This window comes from Nipponia nippon, unplaced genomic scaffold (genome assembly GCF_047370975.1).
Source record: "Nipponia nippon isolate SJK-2023a ecotype South Korea unplaced genomic scaffold, ASM4737097v1 scaffold_3, whole genome shotgun sequence".
NCBI classification, from domain to species: domain Eukaryota; kingdom Metazoa; phylum Chordata; class Aves; order Pelecaniformes; family Threskiornithidae; genus Nipponia; species Nipponia nippon.
This window is the reverse complement of record NW_028262347.1, coordinates 79,945,280-79,963,416: the sequence shown is the minus strand read 5'-3', so window position 1 is coordinate 79,963,416 and position 18,137 is coordinate 79,945,280. Positions and strand designations below refer to the sequence as shown.

At 43.7% G+C, this 18,137-nt stretch overlaps 1 protein-coding gene across 3 annotated transcripts in view; it reads right to left on the bottom strand.

Moving 5' to 3' along the window:
• The window catches only part of ETV6 (ETS variant transcription factor 6), a 143,320-nt gene that overhangs the window by 9,794 nt on the left and 115,389 nt on the right, over positions 1 to 18,137 (bottom strand). For all 3 annotated transcript variants that reach the window (XM_087764670.1, XM_087764668.1, XM_087764669.1), the window contains one exon: positions 17,141 to 17,683. In XM_087764670.1, coding sequence (XP_087620796.1) covers positions 17,141 to 17,683 — 543 coding nt within the window. The remainder of the gene's footprint in view (positions 1 to 17,140; positions 17,684 to 18,137) is intronic.

Sequence of the window (18,137 nt, the reverse complement as noted above, 5' to 3'; positions counted from 1 at the left end):
CTCTCCCTGCTTGAGGCTGATCCTTGCTGTGCTAACATGAGGGGTCTAAAGCATGGGCAACGTTACAGCTTTCCTTTGTATACTCCATGTGATATGAAACTGATACCTTCTACCATTTTTTAATTTGCTTTTTGTTTTATTTTTTAAGGCTCCTGAAAAAAACCCCAAGTATTATAATTACTTAAGTGCTATTGAGAGGTTAAATACTTTCTATTTGGATAATTGAATTCAGATTTCCTCTTGGCAAACACTCCTTAGGTCGCTAATTAAAGGTCTAACAGATACTTAGGTTTTAGTTTAGTGTTTTTCAGTTTCATGGCAGTCTCTTGAGACGGGGGAAGCCAAGAGCTGAGCTGCTCCTACTTCCTGCTCGCAACGTGTGTGCGCGCAGCGCCGCATAGTAACTGGCAACTATGAAACGTGGAAAGCGAATTGCGCAGAGCTGGGGGTTCTGCTGCTGTCAGAAACAACAGGGTTTTTATAGCTCAGCTGTCCAGATGCCTCAGATGGCCGTATAGTTGCGTTTTCCTTTGAAAGCAAACCCAAACTCTGAGAGATGGCTTGTTGGAGTGGTTAAAGGGCAGGCAACCAAAGGCATCTAGCGTCTGGGTGCTAAAATGGATTTTTGTCAGCCTGCCTTTCTATTCCTGGCTGGCTGGGGTTGGTACGTTTTACAGCGGCGATGAAGACATGTTCAGGATGAGAATATAAAATGCTTTTTGAAAAGGGATGTGAATAACACATTTAATGAGCACACCTGAAACGGTTAGAGGTATTAACATTATTGATGGTATTTCCCATTTTCGAACTGTAAAGAGTATCTCTGAAACCTGTACTGTCTCTAAAACCAGAGCTTAGTTTGCCAGTGCCCTTACTATAGACTCTCCCTACCAGTCCTATGGAGAGCAAAGCATTTTGGAGAGATGACATCTGGCAAAAATTGCAGGTTTCTGTTCTAGCTGAAACCTACCCCGATGGTCACCTCATCCGTGACATCTATAAGAGGAGGAATGTGCAGGAAAAGAGGCAGTCAGATTTTTTTGTTGGAAAAACCTTATTTCCATTAGCATTTTTCACAGAAAAAATGTCCATTCCCATTTGACATTTTTCTGGGTTTTAATTTAAAAAATGAAACCATTTTCCATTTTTTTCATTCATGGATGCGAATTTTGTTCAGTGATAGCTTCCTCCCTCTCACCCAGAATAAGGCACCTGCAGCTGGGACCAGGACAGAAAATAATTCTCCTCCGCATGCATTTGCCAATGACCAGCCTAGACGGGTCCCTTCTTGGCATGTGGATGCAGAGAAGCCTTCCTTTCCCTGTCCCCCCACCCCAAGTCGCATACATAGCCCAGCCGCTTACCCCACGGCTGCAGATACCAAGCAGGTAGCTGGCTGCAATGAAACGCCGCAATGCCCAACATCGCTGCGGCTAACCCCTTGTGCAGCTCTGGGCACAGATGACTGCCCCTGGACTAGGTGGGAGGTCTGTAGAAGAACACGAAATTGAAAGTCTTGGACTAACACTTTAATTGCTGTCATCTTTCCTCTCACAAATTCACAAAACCCAGTTCTTCCATCAGCTTTCCACCAATAATTTTTCACACACACACACACACAGAGACACACAGACACACACTCAGTTTGTTAGTCATGCACACATTAGAAAAAAAACTTCTTTTCTAGACTTCATTTAAAAGGAACAAGGGAAGGGAGATTATATTGCTCTACTAGTTTGTGCCTTTTAATAATGTGGGAGGTGCTCAGGTAGTAGTATAGTAAGGGCCACGTAAGTGGTTCCTTGACACACATGCAATTCATTCTCAAACTCTTTCAACGAAAGACTGTATAGGAAATTATTTTTTAGTGCAAGAACCTTAATTAAAAATAAAACAACAAAATCTTTCGCCGTCTTTTTTTTTATTGTCCTTTTCCTTTGATTCCTCTAGCTCTGACTCCCCAGGGCACATTTTACCAGTTGGTCAGAGTTGGTAACACTGCTGCGTTCCAAAAACCACCATTCTTTTTTCATCATCCTGCGTAAGCTGTGATAACTTAAACAACAAAACCTGCATAGTCCATGTCAACTATTCATGCTGAACTCACTGGTTTAGATCACCTTTTCCCAAAGATCTCCATGCTTTCTTTCTGTCCAGTCCTTGATTAAAATCACTGTAAAGGTGATGTCAGCGATGAATCATTCATCACAACCATCAGCGGGCAGCGCTGGGCTAAACACCTGTGGTGGGCTCAGGCTGGCCCCACCTCATCTGGAAGAGAGCTCTGTCTTGGTGGGAGCAGTTTCAAGTCGGAAAACATTCACTTAGCTGATATTCATCAAGGAAAAAAGAGACACTTTTTGGCCAAGGCAGGAATTTATTAGAAACCTGAGGGAAGAGAGGAAGGACATGTGGGTCTGTTGTTGAACCAGAGCTTTTGGACTCTGGTGGAAGTTTGCTGAGGTAGTTGGTTGGCGTACGGCGCCATCAGGAGAGCGCTGCAGGAATTCGGTGTCCCAGTGTCAGTCATTTGGCTTTGCTTGAGCCACTACTGCTAGTCCTGGGAGGAGTGCCTCTCCCTGGGGTCACCGGAGGGATGGCGCTCCCGCAAAGGCAAGTCAATGTCAGGCTCTGTCATGTTCTTGAACGTGCAGCCCAGGGCAGACACCCTCCGATTATAGTAACTTTGAGCTAACATCTACAGTTCTGCGGATATATGATTTACCCTAAACTTTACTTTCACCTCATTATTTGCAATATGCGATGTTATTTTTAATCAGTAATATACTGCCATAACTATGCTCTAGAAAATTTCCAAGTGTATAAATACAACCCTTACTGATGGGGATGGCAGACCCCTAATATCCTCTCTGCAGTGGCCCCTGGAAGAGTTTCAAGGAGCTGATGGCTCCTTGACAGCTGACTGGAATTGCACATGCAATGTGCAATGCACTGTGCCAGGGCTGCCCATTCACCTCAGTGTGGCTAGCAAGTAAATTCTAGTTGAACCTAATGGCTCTGGTTATTTTCCATTGGCTACCATTACTTGCCCCCCCCCATGCACACTGTGCCCCCCTCCTTCACAAAAACAAGAAAGCACATAAAAATTCAGCCCAAGATGTCTGGGTGGCAAATTATTGGACCAACAACAGAGCTTCAGACTCTGAGAAGAGGTAGGATTCAAGTGCAGATTTGTTTTTTGTTGTTCACTTAATTTTTAGAATGGATTCAGGCTAAGCTTGAATATAAATATTCCTCAAATGAGAAGAACTCAGATCTGCATCTTGAGATCTTCACAAGAAAAGTCCCAAGTGATCAAGGGCCCCATCCCATATTCTAAACTGACTGAGCTGCTCAGACTTGCAGAGGTATTTAGTAGGCTGGTGGAATTTGCAAAGAAACCCAACCACCCAAGTATCTTAGACCTCTAAATCTCTGTTTCAACAAGAAAATTGAAAATTCTTGAAAATTCTGTTTGGCTCCTACAATCACTTAAAAACTCACCTTCAAAAGCTACACTTGTCTATCAGCAAATTCAGATATATGACTGAATTGCAGTAATTTAATGAGCTGGCATGCATCAATGCAACTGTGACAACTGTGTCTCAGGCCACTGCAAATTGGAAATGAAAAGCATTTCTTCTCACCTCTGTTGAGAGCTAATGAGTGTGCACCCTGTTAGTTATCATGGACCAGCTGATGCATGGCAGCACAATTTAGTTAAATGTATGAGCTCTTGTTTGCAGAGTACCTAAATCAGTTTGCCTTCTTTCAAGTTTCACATGGGAGACCTTTAGGAATTTGAGCATAGGCACTCAGTTTTGGGGCTTTTTTTTAACCACAAATGATTTACACCCTGGGTATCTTCCTCCATAGATTGCACAGTAAAAAAGTATGAGGTTCTGGAGGGGTCTCCCTGACTGACAGAGGAGTAGCAACTAAGTAATCTACCATTATTAGGCCAGTAGTGACCATCTTTAATAGGACAATAGAGACTACAGGTCAAAGACTACCTGATAACTCTTAGCGAGTGTAATGAATTTGGAGTATAGTAGAGCCCATCTGGAGTAAACCACAGCCTACGAAACTGGTGAAAACCCAAGAAGAGGCAATGCTAGAAAATGCTATTGAAAGGAGCTTCTCCACTGGCAAAAGAGACACCTCCACAGAAGACTGGTGAAGACAATAAAGAAAGTAGCCTCCTCCAGGCAGGTCAAAGCTGTTACATGTATTTTCAGGAAGGACGGAGAAACTGAGAGAGGGACTTGTATGTGGATGGTTGTTTTGTAAGTGTAAATGACCTGCTTGAGGAAAGTCTGGATGGTGTGAATGACTCCATGAAGACTAAATCACTTCCTTGGCTGTCAGAAGGCCCCCGAAAGAGCAGTCACACGGGGGGACTCTCCACTGGGTGTGTGTTGGCTAGTGAGTGACTCCACTGGGTGTGTGTTGGCTAGCGAGCGACGGCAAGAAAGCACACAGATGTTGCTGAGGCCCAGCAAGTTTAGAAGTGTGGGAGATTCAATAAGGGAGTAGAGTGAGGGCTGGTACCTAAATTGTTTGGGCACGCTGCAATTTCCTGCCTTTTGGCTAAAATAAGCTCACTTAGAAAGCAACTCTGTCTCTGTAGCACAAGAAAACATCACTTCCCCCTAACACACACACATGTACTTTCTTTTAAAGTGAACTCAGATGGTTGAACTTTGTACCATCTGAAGGTAAAGGGATTTAGTTGTGGAGAGAGCTGGGACTGAGAGGTTTTAGGGCGATGCGGTATCAAACAACTTAGCCAAAGTGGAAAGGTCCAGCAATGTGGTAGGGCTCCCGAAAGCAGGCATTTCCATGTCCCACCATTTTCTCAGCTGTACTGCTGGGCAAGACTGAACTAGGTAATTAGCCGGGAATTAGGGCAAACTGTGCCTTCAAATGGAGAGGCATAGCTACAACTTTCTTCCTGCAGTTAATGCTTCTAGAGGGATTTTTATAGTTATGCACAAAGTAGTGATAAGGTGTAGAGTACTTAGCTGGCTCTCAAAATGTCCCCCATAAGCACTGCCCTACATGTGCAGTAGTAGTTTCACACTCCTGCTAATAACAGCCATGTATTGTACAGTCCCGAGGTCTGCAGAGCTCCAGTAAAGCCTTGGGGGCTGCCTGCCCACTCAGTCTCGTGGCTGCTGCCTGCCTGCCAGGGTTGACACTAGGCACAAGAAAAACAGACAGCCCGGAAGAGGGTGGAGGAGAGGAGACAGAGCACTTGGGGTTTGAGGAGCAGGAAGAAATCTCTCCCATAAACAGCAAGTGCTGGCTTTAAACCCCACTGATAGCAGCAAGCTTGCCTCCTCACTCTAGTTTTAACCTCTCCTTTCACATGGCAGAAGTGCCCAAACCTCAGCCACTCCTCCCTGGCATGGTAAAACTCAATTTCTCTGCTCTGGCTGAAAATGTCTGTTTACTGCCCACACTTACAGCACTGCTTCAGTAATGTTACAAAAAAAGGGGAGACTGTAATATTGACATTAAGAATCCCTTGTGACAGTCAAATAGAGACTGTGTGAATGGAAGCATGTGTTATAGATCCTTCATTTCAAGTATCCTTCAAGTCTGTAGGCACAGTCTTCTGAATACACACCTAAAAACCACTGGCATATAAATACTTCCTAATGGCTATATGATAGCAATACGTATATCCTTTAGAACTGAAATACCATCTCAGAATGATCTATAAATAAAACATTATGGACCTTAGGTTCCTAGTATTTTGACACTTGTCCAGCCATTACGAATGACTTCTCTAGTATCATTTGGCCAAGGTAGACACAAGACTGGTAGTCCTGATGTTGCAGTAGTGAGAGGTCTTACATCTGTGCTCCCTTAGATTCAATAATGCTGTTAACAGTATAGGCATACATCTGCTAAAGACCTCTTTTGTTCAGAATATAACATTCCCCTGCATTGCAGTATTTCCTAAAACACACACTGCATCTGAGACCCCTGTTGTTTAAGTGAGGCCCATGGCGCAGAAGCAAAGCTGGCCCTCTTCATCTATCAACTACCAAAATCCTCTCTTAACCACAGAAATGTTTTGCGAGACCCACCCACATCTTGCACTGAAGATCATTATATAAAATGCCTTCGGTCTGGCTGATGACTGACTTGGAAACTAACATGGCTTCACAGAGGAAGAGATCATGCCAAAGTAATGTTGTCATACTCCCTCTGACATCAGCTGAGGCCTTACCCCTTGCTGAGTAGGTTAGCCTAAAATTTCTCCAGCATGATATCACTTGACTGAAATGGTTCTGTGATTTCTACCAGCTGAAGAGTTCTCCCAAGCTCAGGCCCCTTTATTTTACAAGGTGATTTGTGCTTCAGCTGCATTTGTTCACAGTGAAGCAAACAGCGGCCATGCACAACTGAGACTAATGAACAGAACTTCTCTACAAGTTCTCTGGTACTCTGGTTTCCTAAGCACACCTGAAGTGTGGTTAGGATAGCTAACGTGGTGATGCTCACGATATCAAAATGATGAACTGGTAAAATTCAGCTGGCCATAGCTGCTGCGAGAAGAAGGTCCTGATCTCCCTTCCATTTTATCCTCCCTTCCTCCTGCTGCTTACCTTGTGCTGGCTCTGCTGTTAGATTTCTCCCTGAGCTGACTTAAATCACTTAAATAGAAGAAAACAAACCCTGCAAAAAACACCAGCCGGCTTTCTGCTATTTGCGAGCCGGATCTGCCTGCAGGAAGATCTAGTAAATGCTACAGCCAGCACAAAGAAGGTGGCAAGACTACACTGGCGGGGCAGGCAAGGATGAGGAGGAAAGAGGGAGAGGCCCAGAAGGTCCCACGGAGCTTCAGCGTACTGTCTGTGATCACCCCCCTTGCCTGAGAAGGTCATCAAGTCTCTGAGAAGACAACGCTACTTTGGGGCATCTGGATTTGTTTAAACTGTAGCCAGAACCAAGAAATCACAAAGGTTAATGGCTGTTCACTTGTACGGAAAATAAAAAAGACTGCGAGAGAACTCCTACATTCTGACTTGGTTTAGGCTTGCCACAGAGATGAGCTCTAATTGCATTTTAACCACATCCTATACTGTGATACAGGCAGAGCTTTCCGGACAAGCCAAATGGACCTTTGGGCTATCTAACTGGTACATGAAGCTCACTAGCCTGGCTGATACTGTTATTTGTTTCAGGAGTACGGTGAGAACTACTCGGCTAACTTGCTCACATCACACAAACGGAGAGGGAGGAAAAACAAAGCTGGTACAAAGTAGGGGGAAGACTTATGGCTGGACCCTATCAAATCAGCTCCTGTATTCTTGCTGAAAGCCTTTTCTGTGGCAAAAATATATTGGGAAAACAACAGACAGCACACTGTTAAAAAAAAAAAATGCTACAGTAGGATTACTCCTGTATAGAGACACAATCCAGCCTCAGTATCTATCTAATTCCATGACATACTTATTTTAGCAGACAAAACTACAAGAAAAAAGTAACCAAGTCTCATGATTAGGGGGTTAAATGGCTCTGAGGACTGGGGGAGCACTGATCCTGAGATGGAGCAGTCCTGCTCATCCCTATATGGTAATCTGGGTCCAGGTTACTGAGGGAGAAGTTTTCTTTCCATGAATGTTGGCTGCTGTTGGAAGCAGGATGGTAAGCTGGTACAGTAAAGCCAATGTTTCTATGTGGAGAAACCTCTTGACAGACAACTGTTTGTTCAGCTCAGTAAATTCAAGCTGGGCCTGAGGAAAGAGGTTGCCAGATCGCACAATACAACAGTTGTATGTTTCTTCTGCCTTGTACCCAAATGCTGAGTGGGAGATCAGTCAGAAGAAGAGCAGAAACCTGAGACTCTCATGCTGCAAACAGTTGTGCTGTGAGGTTGTAAAAGTAACACAGAAAGACGAGGCCAAGCTCTGTCTCTGGCAATAAAAATGTGTAAAGGGAAGGAGGATCCAAAAGGTTCATATCCCTCATGTGGCTGTAGAAAAGAGCACTCAAATCACAAAGAATATGTAATGGATGAGCCAGAGACAGTTTGATAGATGAAGACTTTGCAAGCTAAAGTCTGTTGTATTAAAAAATGTCTTTTTTTCTTCCCCTGTCCTGTTCTCCCACTCCATCCCCCCATCCTCACCAAACAGACAGGTATTTCCACTATCAGCTTCAAATGTTGTTCTTTTCCTGCTCCCCCACAGTGGTAGAAAGCACTCTTCCATGTATCTCGCTAAAAACCTGCCTCTGATCCTCCTGTGGCTTTTGCGCACCTTAATTGCTCATGAAGGGCAATGACTAGGAAAAGGAAAAGAAATTCAACCTCTGCCCGCTCACGTGCACATCCTACAAACACCTCACAACCACTCTGACATCAGAAAACTGGCCAAACGCTTTAACGATGGGAATTTAAGAATTAAGGATGAAGCTTTATCTTCTGAATTGTACTTTAGAGAAGCAGGCAAAAGCAGGAGTGACCTAACTACAGATAAGGCATTCCCAACAAGAGTAATAATTTTTGACCCTACGATGTGAGAATCTCCAGTATCTTCTGTCACAAGCTCAGTTCACCCTCAGGTTTAGACTCCCGTTTTGTTTTTTTTCAACATCTGAAAATCATCGTCTGTAGGAGACTACTGCCCAAGAACCTCACTTCTGCGCTCCATCAGAAGGCCCAGAGCGCTCCGAGAGGTGTGAGCGTGGCTGGAGGACATGGCTCCTGGCGTCTTCCCAGGAAGCCCCCCCCGAAGGGACTTCATCAGCTGTAAACTTGCGACTTCTAATAGGCCCCTTGCAGAAAACTGAAATGTGACCTCCCCTTCTTGGGGTTAAATCTCCACATTTAGACACAGCCAAACTCTAACCCTCTTCCTTCCATTCCCTCAACAGAGATGGAATACAGTAGTCTTGCCAGTTTAAAGGTGTGCATTTGAATTAACATAAACTGATGCAAACTTTTGTATGCCACTTGTAACTAATTAGTATTAAAACCGGACTTAAATAGGCCTGTCTCTGAAGAGAGTGAAGTGTAGTGTCAACGCTGTCAACACTACAGTGTATTTTCCTGGTTTAACTAAGAGGGTTCCAAGTGATGCAAGCTTGCTTTGTGGAAGAAAATCTGAATTACCGACATAACTCTAGCCTGAAGAAAGCGTGCAATATACAGAGAAAATAATGGGCATGTTTTCATTGAAAGTCCAGTTTCTTTAAAAAGTGTTTAACATCCTGCTGACCGCAATGGAGGCTGAGGGTACTCTGAACCCACTTATCACATCTGTCTAGCCATGGCATGTAGATGCTGCAGTACAGGAATGAGAAGGATGAAATCTAAATGACTGAGCTTTCCTATGGCTTGGTCAGTCCTGGCTTCTGAGTGGATCAGAACAAGCCCTGACTGCAATTTCTGCTCCTGTAACGGTGCAGTAAGAATGGAGGCGGCTGTAAAGCAAGACACTTCACAGAAAATCTGCAACCACCTATCCAAACTATTGCCATTCAGCTATTGCTCGAGTGTCATTAGTTAAATTGGCAGGGAAGGCACACTTCCATGCTGAAATTAATTGTTAATGCCATGTTAAGATGACTCTCAAGGTTATAATGAAAACTTCTCTTATGAACTCGATGAGCTTGACTCTCATCCATACTTCAGTTTCTTTATAGAAGTCTGGCTTTCCACAAGGGGCTTAAAATAGATGTGGCATATACTGCAAATGTAAAAGTGCACATGGCTGCAAGAGCAAGTGATTAAACAAGGCCAGTGACATTATCATTGTCATATCCAAATGGGAGTGACAGGCCATGCCTACACCAAGACTCCCAGCTTCTTTCAAGGCTCCAACCTGTCTGTATGGGCTGCTGTCCTATGGGAAGGAGGGCCAGCTGCCCGGAAAGCCGGCACTGAACCCCCACCACTTACAACTTAGCATGCTAAAGTGAACCACTGTTCCGGTTTTCTGTAGTTTGCCAGGCTGTAAATTGCAACTGTTCAGCTGCTGAGACTGGAGGTGGGTCTTGTCACAGCTACCCCCCGACAAAGTCTGTGCTTCACAAAAGCCCACCAGTCAGTACCGTGCTGTCAAACCCTGCTGGGATCACGCCTCATGACAGTGGTGAAGATAGCCTTGGCAGTCTCAGGCACGTATGCAGGTAGGCTCCTATGGCATTAGCAATGATAGGTGCTGTCTTAAAAAAAGTAGAATACCTCTATGGAAGTATACGACAAAAGCTAAGTCTCTACAGCTTGGTTTGTCCGCACTTGTCCTCTGCAAAGGAGGATACAGCAATAATTTTCAATTTAGATACAAGTTCACCACAGTGAAGCTTGTGATGCAACTTTGGAAGGGGAAATAGTAATGAATCAAACAGCGATGCACTTCACTGGATGGATAGTAAGCTTGAGGGCTGGGAATCTGACTGGCATAGGCTCTTCCCAGTATCAAGGGCCACGGCAGGTCTGTGTGGACGTGCCTGTCCACATGAGTGGACCTTCTTGTACAAGAAGGTTTCTACTTACAAAGCCGTATTGTCATTCTGGAATAACCCATTGTGTTCACTGCCTTACACATGCAGATGATTTGTAACTTAAAAAAAAAAAAAAAAAAAAAAAAAAAAGACCAGACAGATTTGGGTTCAAGAATCTGAGTTGTTGTCCCAGTAGTAGATGGGCACAGTTGGGCAGGTTCTGCTTTTGCTTGGAGGACATGACTGCAACATCAGCACAGAAGTGGCTGTATCACAGAAACATTACAGCTAGCTTTAAATGCTGCAACAGACAAAAGCAACAGCAGATAGCTCGGTGTACGTTATATACGCAGCCTCTTCAGTTTATGGCTAGCTCACGTTGCTGTCATGATGAGACATCTAGTGAAGAAAAAAACCAGGGAAATAGCAGACTGACCAGCAGTGCAATTGGTTGCTCCAATTTTAAATTGGATAATACATTTCTTTAACAAATTGCAACCTGTAAATGTGAGGCATTACAGCATAACAAAAGATATTACTAGTCACTAGAATCTGGAAGTAAATTTAACCTAGAATTCTGAGTGGGGGACTGGTCAGATGGTGTCTACTGATACGCTATACTGCATGACTTTATTTTCTATGCAGTATAGCTATCTCTTGCCAACACCTCTCACCAACAACTCTTGAAAACACCTTTCACCTTTGCGTGCCCTTCCTTTCTTTATATTTACCTTCTCTGTTTGGACAGTAAACTCTTTGGGGCAGGGACTGTAGCACAATAGAGCCTATAGATATTACTGTAGTGCAAACACTAAAAATTAAATGGAACAGGAAGCTGCATCCCCTCTGTGAGGGCTAACGGTATCAGCTGCTGCAAAACTTTCAAATCCCACGTTGTGCTTCGTTGTTGGTTTTTACCCCCTTTACTCTACAGCCATAACTGTTCTTTGCCTCCTTTCCCACTCTCCCTCCCTACCACCCAGCATATGCCATTGTATAGTAACTGTGCCTGTACAGCTATTTTGTACAGAAAGGAAAATAAACTAATGTGGTGTAACTGCATTTGCACAAAGGATTTTACTGGTATATCAGTTAAAAAAAAAAAAATCATCCTACAATGTGACACAGTCATAAATGTCACATCAACACGTCTGGAGCAAATGTGGGCACTGGGGCTCTGGTCCGAGCGGATAAATTGAGGAGACACTGATGACCAAGATGCCATGTTTTGAAGTGCAGTGGCTTGCGATGTTTAAGTTCTAAATTGATAGTGTTACAAATCTAATAGCTTGATCAGCTGAGTTTGTTTTTCTTATCCTCCTTTAAAAGAAGCTTTCCAGCTCAACTCCAAAGTAAAAATATCAGTTTAACAGTTTTTTTAAGCACTGTTTGTGAAAGATTCACTCAACTAACTCCTCCTGTCTTTTCCCCTCCCACACAAGTTTATGAGAAGTGATTAAGTTTTTCAAATAAAGGGGGAGGAGAATCCCTGATCCCGTTCCCCCTCCAACCTCTCTCCCCACACAAAACAACCAAACTACTGTCCTCTCAGAGCTTTGGGGTGGAAGACCTCCCCGTGCTCAGAGCTAGCACAGAGCCTACGCCCATCGTACGCGCTGTTTTGTAGATTTTAGTAGAATGTGAGTCATTCATAGCTGATGCGCCCTTAACAGGGGACTGCATTCTCACTTTCGGCAGTCAGACTGTTTTTATTGAGAAGACGCTTATACGTGTCTTGCTACAAATCTGCGGGGTTCACGCTACACCCCCGTACTCTCTGGATGTGTGGCACACCAAGGGGCTGAAGCGAGTCAGAAGCAAAGTTGGAGGTAGATCTCTTTCATGACTTTGGCAGGGTAAGAATCTTGCCTGTGCTCATTCCAACAGCAGTCAATAGTTTTACGGTCCAAACCAATACAGCGGTAGACAATGTGCCTCTGAACGGTTTAAACATTACCTGGCTTTTCCTCAGACTCCTGAAGGGGAAGAAACAAATCTGGCAGCGCGTAAAGTCAAATACAGCCCAGTTGCTAAGGTAACCCAGCTGATAAGAACAGCATACTAATAGACAACAACAGGCACAAGACTCACCTGCCTTTAGATTTCCCGCCCCCCAAAAATGCAGAGCAGAATCAAAAGCAATAGGCGGGGTGGGGCTCTGCAGAGAAATAGCAATGCTCAGCCTTCCAAGCTGCTTGTATGAATGGGATGGGTCTGCCTCAGACACGCACAGAGTGAACCTGGAGCCTGATGGGTTCTATTGGGTCCCGACTGCAACAGCACTAGCACTAACTAGCACTGCTCTCCGGCACCTTGCTTTTCACACCCGTGCAGTCATTTGGTTAGTATCTGTACCGGGCAGTGCTCGAGTAAAGGGGTAGTTATACCTGTATCCCAAAGTTTCAGGGCCAGTGGTTGCTGTGGATTAATGAACAAGCCTTTCAGTCCCAGAGACCTAGTATAAAAAAAGACACTGGGAGCTGGAAATCTCAGGAACCTGCTCAGCAATGTACTTCCCCTCACAAGAAACATCCAGAACTGTATTAGTGAGTTTTAGGTGACTGAATCAAAAGTGAGGTAAATACCAGCATGTCATTAGACTAACTGGAATGCTTCTAAGACAACCTCTATGTGATGAAAGTTAGGACGAAACCAACTCTGTTGTAGTTGGATAATCCTGTAACTGCCTCTTGCAGGGATTCCTGTGTCTTCCTTTAAGCAACTGACAGGTTTCTGGGGAGATCTAATACGTCAGTTCCCATTTTTCTGCATGCTAACAAGCTGAGGTGGACATGGATATCTGAAAAAAAGGACACTTTTGACACCTAAATAAAGTTTTGTGGTGAAAACCTGCCCTGGTTGAAGTCAACAGCAGAGCTCCCAAGGAAAGCCATGGGAGCAGAACTTCAGGATGGCTGCAGGGAGGGTTTCTGGTAGCTGTGGTTCCTCCAGGGCTGCAGTGCATGCTTCAGCCATGGCGTGCTACGAACGCCTGCAATGCAACAACCCCTGCCTCTCCTTGTACCTTGGGGAAGCACCTTTTATGAGATAATTAAGACCTAAAATGTTTGATAACAAAACCCTCCAAGTCAGAGGTGTATGGGGAGTGGAATTTCCATTCTGCAGAAGAGCTAATTTCAGGTGCCTCTCTTGATTGAAACTGCAACTGTGATAAAAAAAAAGAAAAAATAGGAAAAAAAAAATCTATTTTTTCCCCCACAGAGTGAAATCCTTGGAGACTATTTGTGGGGAACCAAGATGGACTATTTAAAAAATTCAGAGCTAAAAGTAAGCCAGATAGACTGCCTGCTTGCTAGAGTCCAAGTTAGGAGCTGACTACCAACAAACACTGTTGCTGCTTTGAATTACCAGTTCCAGTGGGGAAAATTGTCCATTACGCTGCTCTGCTAAACTCCTCTTCTGAGCTATTTTTAATATTTTAAGTGCTGTCATAGCTAGATGACTATTGATGCTTGAGTTAGTTAGTTTAACCCTTGCCCGGTGTATTTACAGGGGATGCAAGTCTGCCTTTGGATCATCCCAACACAATGACCTCTAGTTCTGACAAAGTTACAGAAAAGACTCGTGCATATTGTGTTGAGAAGATAGCTAAACATGATTTTTAAAATCAACTCTAGCCATTGATGAATAATATATGGGACCTTAATGACTAACATAAAGATACTTCATGGCTCTTGTTTCCTAAAAAAGTGTAAAATGGCCTTAGAGGAAAAGAGAGTAAGACCTTCAACTTGAAATTCTTTGCTGTAAAAGGGGAAGTGCTTTACCAGTAAAATTAATATTTTGAGAAACGATACTACATAAAAAGGTAGGAAAGATTAGTCAGTCAGTGAGTAGAGGTCATTATTTTGTCTGACAGAAGTCCAGAGCTCTGTTGATCGACCCCCTGAAAACAGAGTATTTGTGGACAGCAGCAAGCGAAACCATTGTTTTCTTTCTCAGCACCAAGTAATTGCACGCTGCATTTAAAAACAGACTCTATCTACAGGTAAACAGGTTTATGAGGCTGTGAGGTATCTCAAGTCCAGGAAGAATTCCTTTTACAATTTAAAATATCTTGAGCTGGGAATAGAACATGTTTTGGAGCTCAGCCCAGGGTTTTAGTCAGCAGCCCATGGGGCTTCCCTGGTAGCTGCTCCTCATCGCTATCTCCCCTGAAAATCACCTGCATGCAAATGGTTGGGCCAGTAGAAAGTCAAGGCTCTCTTCTCACCAGTGGAAACAGATAAGTAGTTAGCTCTGGCACTGGACTATTGGTAAATCTTTCCATTATCCAACCCATCAGTCTTCCTCATCCATAAAATGGAAATAATGCCAGTGATTTTTAAAATTTTTAACAATACATCTGTATTGATGTATATTTGCAGTTTAAGAGCCAAGTGTTGTAATTTTCATGTTCTCTCTCAAATCGAAGTGGTGAGCCATGGTTGGTCAAAAGCCTCCATGTTAACTATAGCAGTGTCAGTGAAGATAAGGACACTCAGGTGGAAAATAGATTTATGCTGACATAGAAAAGAAATACTCTTAAAATGAAATAACTTAATGGCAAGAGCTCTAAATTGAAGGCTGTGAGATAGGGAGGAAACTGGTAGAAAGGTGTGTACTTGCCTTTTAGGGGGCCTAAGTATGCTGCCATTGAATTCAATAGCACCAATGAAGTTGACTTCAGGTATAAAATATGGGCTGTCTACATTTTTGGTAGTAGTTTGTTTTTTTTTCACCTTTAAATTGGCTGTGAGCCCTTTATAGGGTCCAGCTACAGTTCAGGAGCCATTACAACCCAACCAGAAAAGCATTAGCTTGTGCCTGTACAGCGAGTGAGGCTTGTTGGGGTTTACAATTAAAGGACATGGGGTACTGACAGAAGTACACTGGCAAATCTGTCAGTAGAAATTTAAGATGCTAGCAACCGCCAGCTATGTAATCACCCAACCCCTGGCCATAAAGGACTGCCCTCATCTGAACTGAATGCTTGAGTACACCTCAGGTCCTTTTGGCATGAAATAGTTCACCAGCTCTTTAAGACATGCCACCCATGCTGCTGGGTCTAAGCAAAGCCACGAGCCTGCAAGTGAAAGCAGCTAAGCATGCAAATACAGCCTGTGTATAACACTTTAAACTGCTACACATACTTGCCAAGTAACTGTGTTAGCCCCAAACATCCATGGGCTTGGGCTCTGTTGCCCTGCAAACAACACAGGGATGGAAAGGACGTGGGGGTACTAGTTACAGGGCTGGTGTCACGGAACCCAGTGCACAACGTGAAGAAACCAAAGATTCCCAATTATGTAAGAAAACCCCTGGGTTTAAATTAAAAATTTACACCACCACCTGCTCCCCATATTTTTTCTTATATTCTTTTCAGTCTAGGCTTCATTCTTAAGAGAACATTTCCTTCTGAAAAATAAAAATTAAGAACCCCCTTGATCTTCTAATAGTACTTTATGGAAAGGAAATCTCTAGTGATGCAAACAGTAGGATAGCTTCTCTGCCGTAACATTAAGTGTATTTCTTAACTTGCTGAGAATAGTGTGGGTACTAAAAATCAAAAGGAGAGAGACAAATGTCAGCCAGGCAAAAATGGCAAAAGATTAATTTCTGTAACCCATCTCTCTATTACGTGAAAGGATCATGGCCCTTGTTGTGCTTGATGTTTGACTAGATGGTGAGATATGTACCTTTTGAATTTAAAGTGGTAAGTCTTAGAGAAAGTAGAAAATCTTCCTCATTAAAGCTGAGGCAGCACCACATCTGTAACAAATTTAAGGCACATAATGACAAAAAAGAACAAAGTGTTTTAAAATGTACCTCTGTGGACATGTGTAATACCCTACAGGAGCTGGGTATCACCTTAGCTCACTGCTGACATAAATGCATGGAATGTTTTTGGGTGTGGCGTGTATTTACATCTCTCAAAAGAAATTGGTTACTGGGGCATTCAGCATATTTCTGAAGTGGTTGGATTCCCCTTCCCCCTCTCCCTATCTATTTACAGTTCCCTTTCAAGTACAAAAAACATTTTCTGTAACCTCAGCTTCCTGATTCAGCTGTTGTGATGTCAGTTATTTGCGATAACAAAAGTGAGACAATGCCTGTGGTTTGTGTGGGACAAAGGCAACCTTGTTTCTGTAAAAAGGGACAATCCTAGTGTGAGAAGCACAGGAAAGCCTACGAAGTAGGACTCCGAGGTGATAATTCTTTAGTCCTGCCATCTCCATAATAGCGGGCTTGACACTGTGTTATCTCAAACACCACTGACAGAGGGTTTTTTCCTTTCTGTAAGACTGGACACTAATGTGAATGCAACTCTTGGAAAATTACCTCTTTGCAGGACAAGGGTTTGGAGATAGGTATCTTGGGAAACAAATGGACTGCTAGTGGGTAGAGAGGCAGTGAGCGTCAGGACAAAAATGTTTCAATACCAATTACGCATTCTGTGGTCACAAGCAAGTCACTCTGCTCCTTTGCTTACCTCCCATGAAACTGGTTTAATCATATTTAACTGTAAACCACAGATGTGGTGAAACCTGCAGAATGCCAGTAAAGTCTTGAGGTCACAGAGTAGCAAAAGCAAACAAGACGCTCTTAATAGAGAGCATGGTTAGTTATGAATGAAGAGCGTCAACTTTGGTGTAGCCTAGAGAATGTCACATACCTGCTATTCTTCCAATTGGCATTGCATGGTCCTCGGGAGGGGATACAGACACCATGATGTGGTTCATATAAGCTAACTCCTCTCGGTGCGACAGGTTGATTGGCTTTACCTCCCTGTGCAGCCCATCGTCAGACAACCTTGGTGGTTTGAAATCGGAGTGCCTGGGGTTCAGTATCAAAGGATGCATGATGGGGCTGGGCATCAGCTGGATGACCCTGGTGTTCTCCTGGCGAGGGCTGGAGGGCTTCTGGAGCACCTCAGAAGGAGGTGGGCAGTGGTTGTTTTCTATCGGGGACACTGAGAGAGGATAGGGCTCCTGGTGGTTGTTCTCTTGCTGATGCCTTGTCCCCGGCACCCTGTCAGCTGGGGAGAGGCGACGGATAGTGTTGTCCATAGGGGACTTCAGTGGCCGCTGATCGGGATCTGGTGATGGACGGTGGTTGTTGGTGACAGGTGATCTAGAACGATGCAACAGTTCAATGGTTGGGGGGTTGTGGTGGACTGTTTCTGTGGATGGTCTTGAAGGTCTCTGGACAAAGTTATCTGTGGAGAAAAAAAATAAAAAATACAGATCATCTATATTGTGATCAAGGTGTAGGATCTAACTGTCAAACTGCTAGCTGGGCTTACTGGGTACTGCTGTCAGTTTGGAAATGTTTTTATTTGCGTGACCTACAGATGCGCAGAAAAACGCCGTATAAATGCAGATAGTTATTACTACACAGAATGAAATCAGTACCGTGAAAACAATCTCCCTCCACCACCATGCAATGGTAGTTCCTGGGGAAAGGTGTTAGGAGAAATCCCATTTTGAGAAGCTGACTGGAACACACATGAAGAAAGTAAGATCTGGTTCAGCTGCACTAACTGTGTTTCTGTGCAAATGCTTTGAAACTTATCTCCTGCCATTCATGTCTCTACATGTGGTTCCTGTTATTGTACCGGGATGAGCGCAGTAAGGTAGAAGGCAGAGATAAAAAGGGAAAATGTCTCCAGG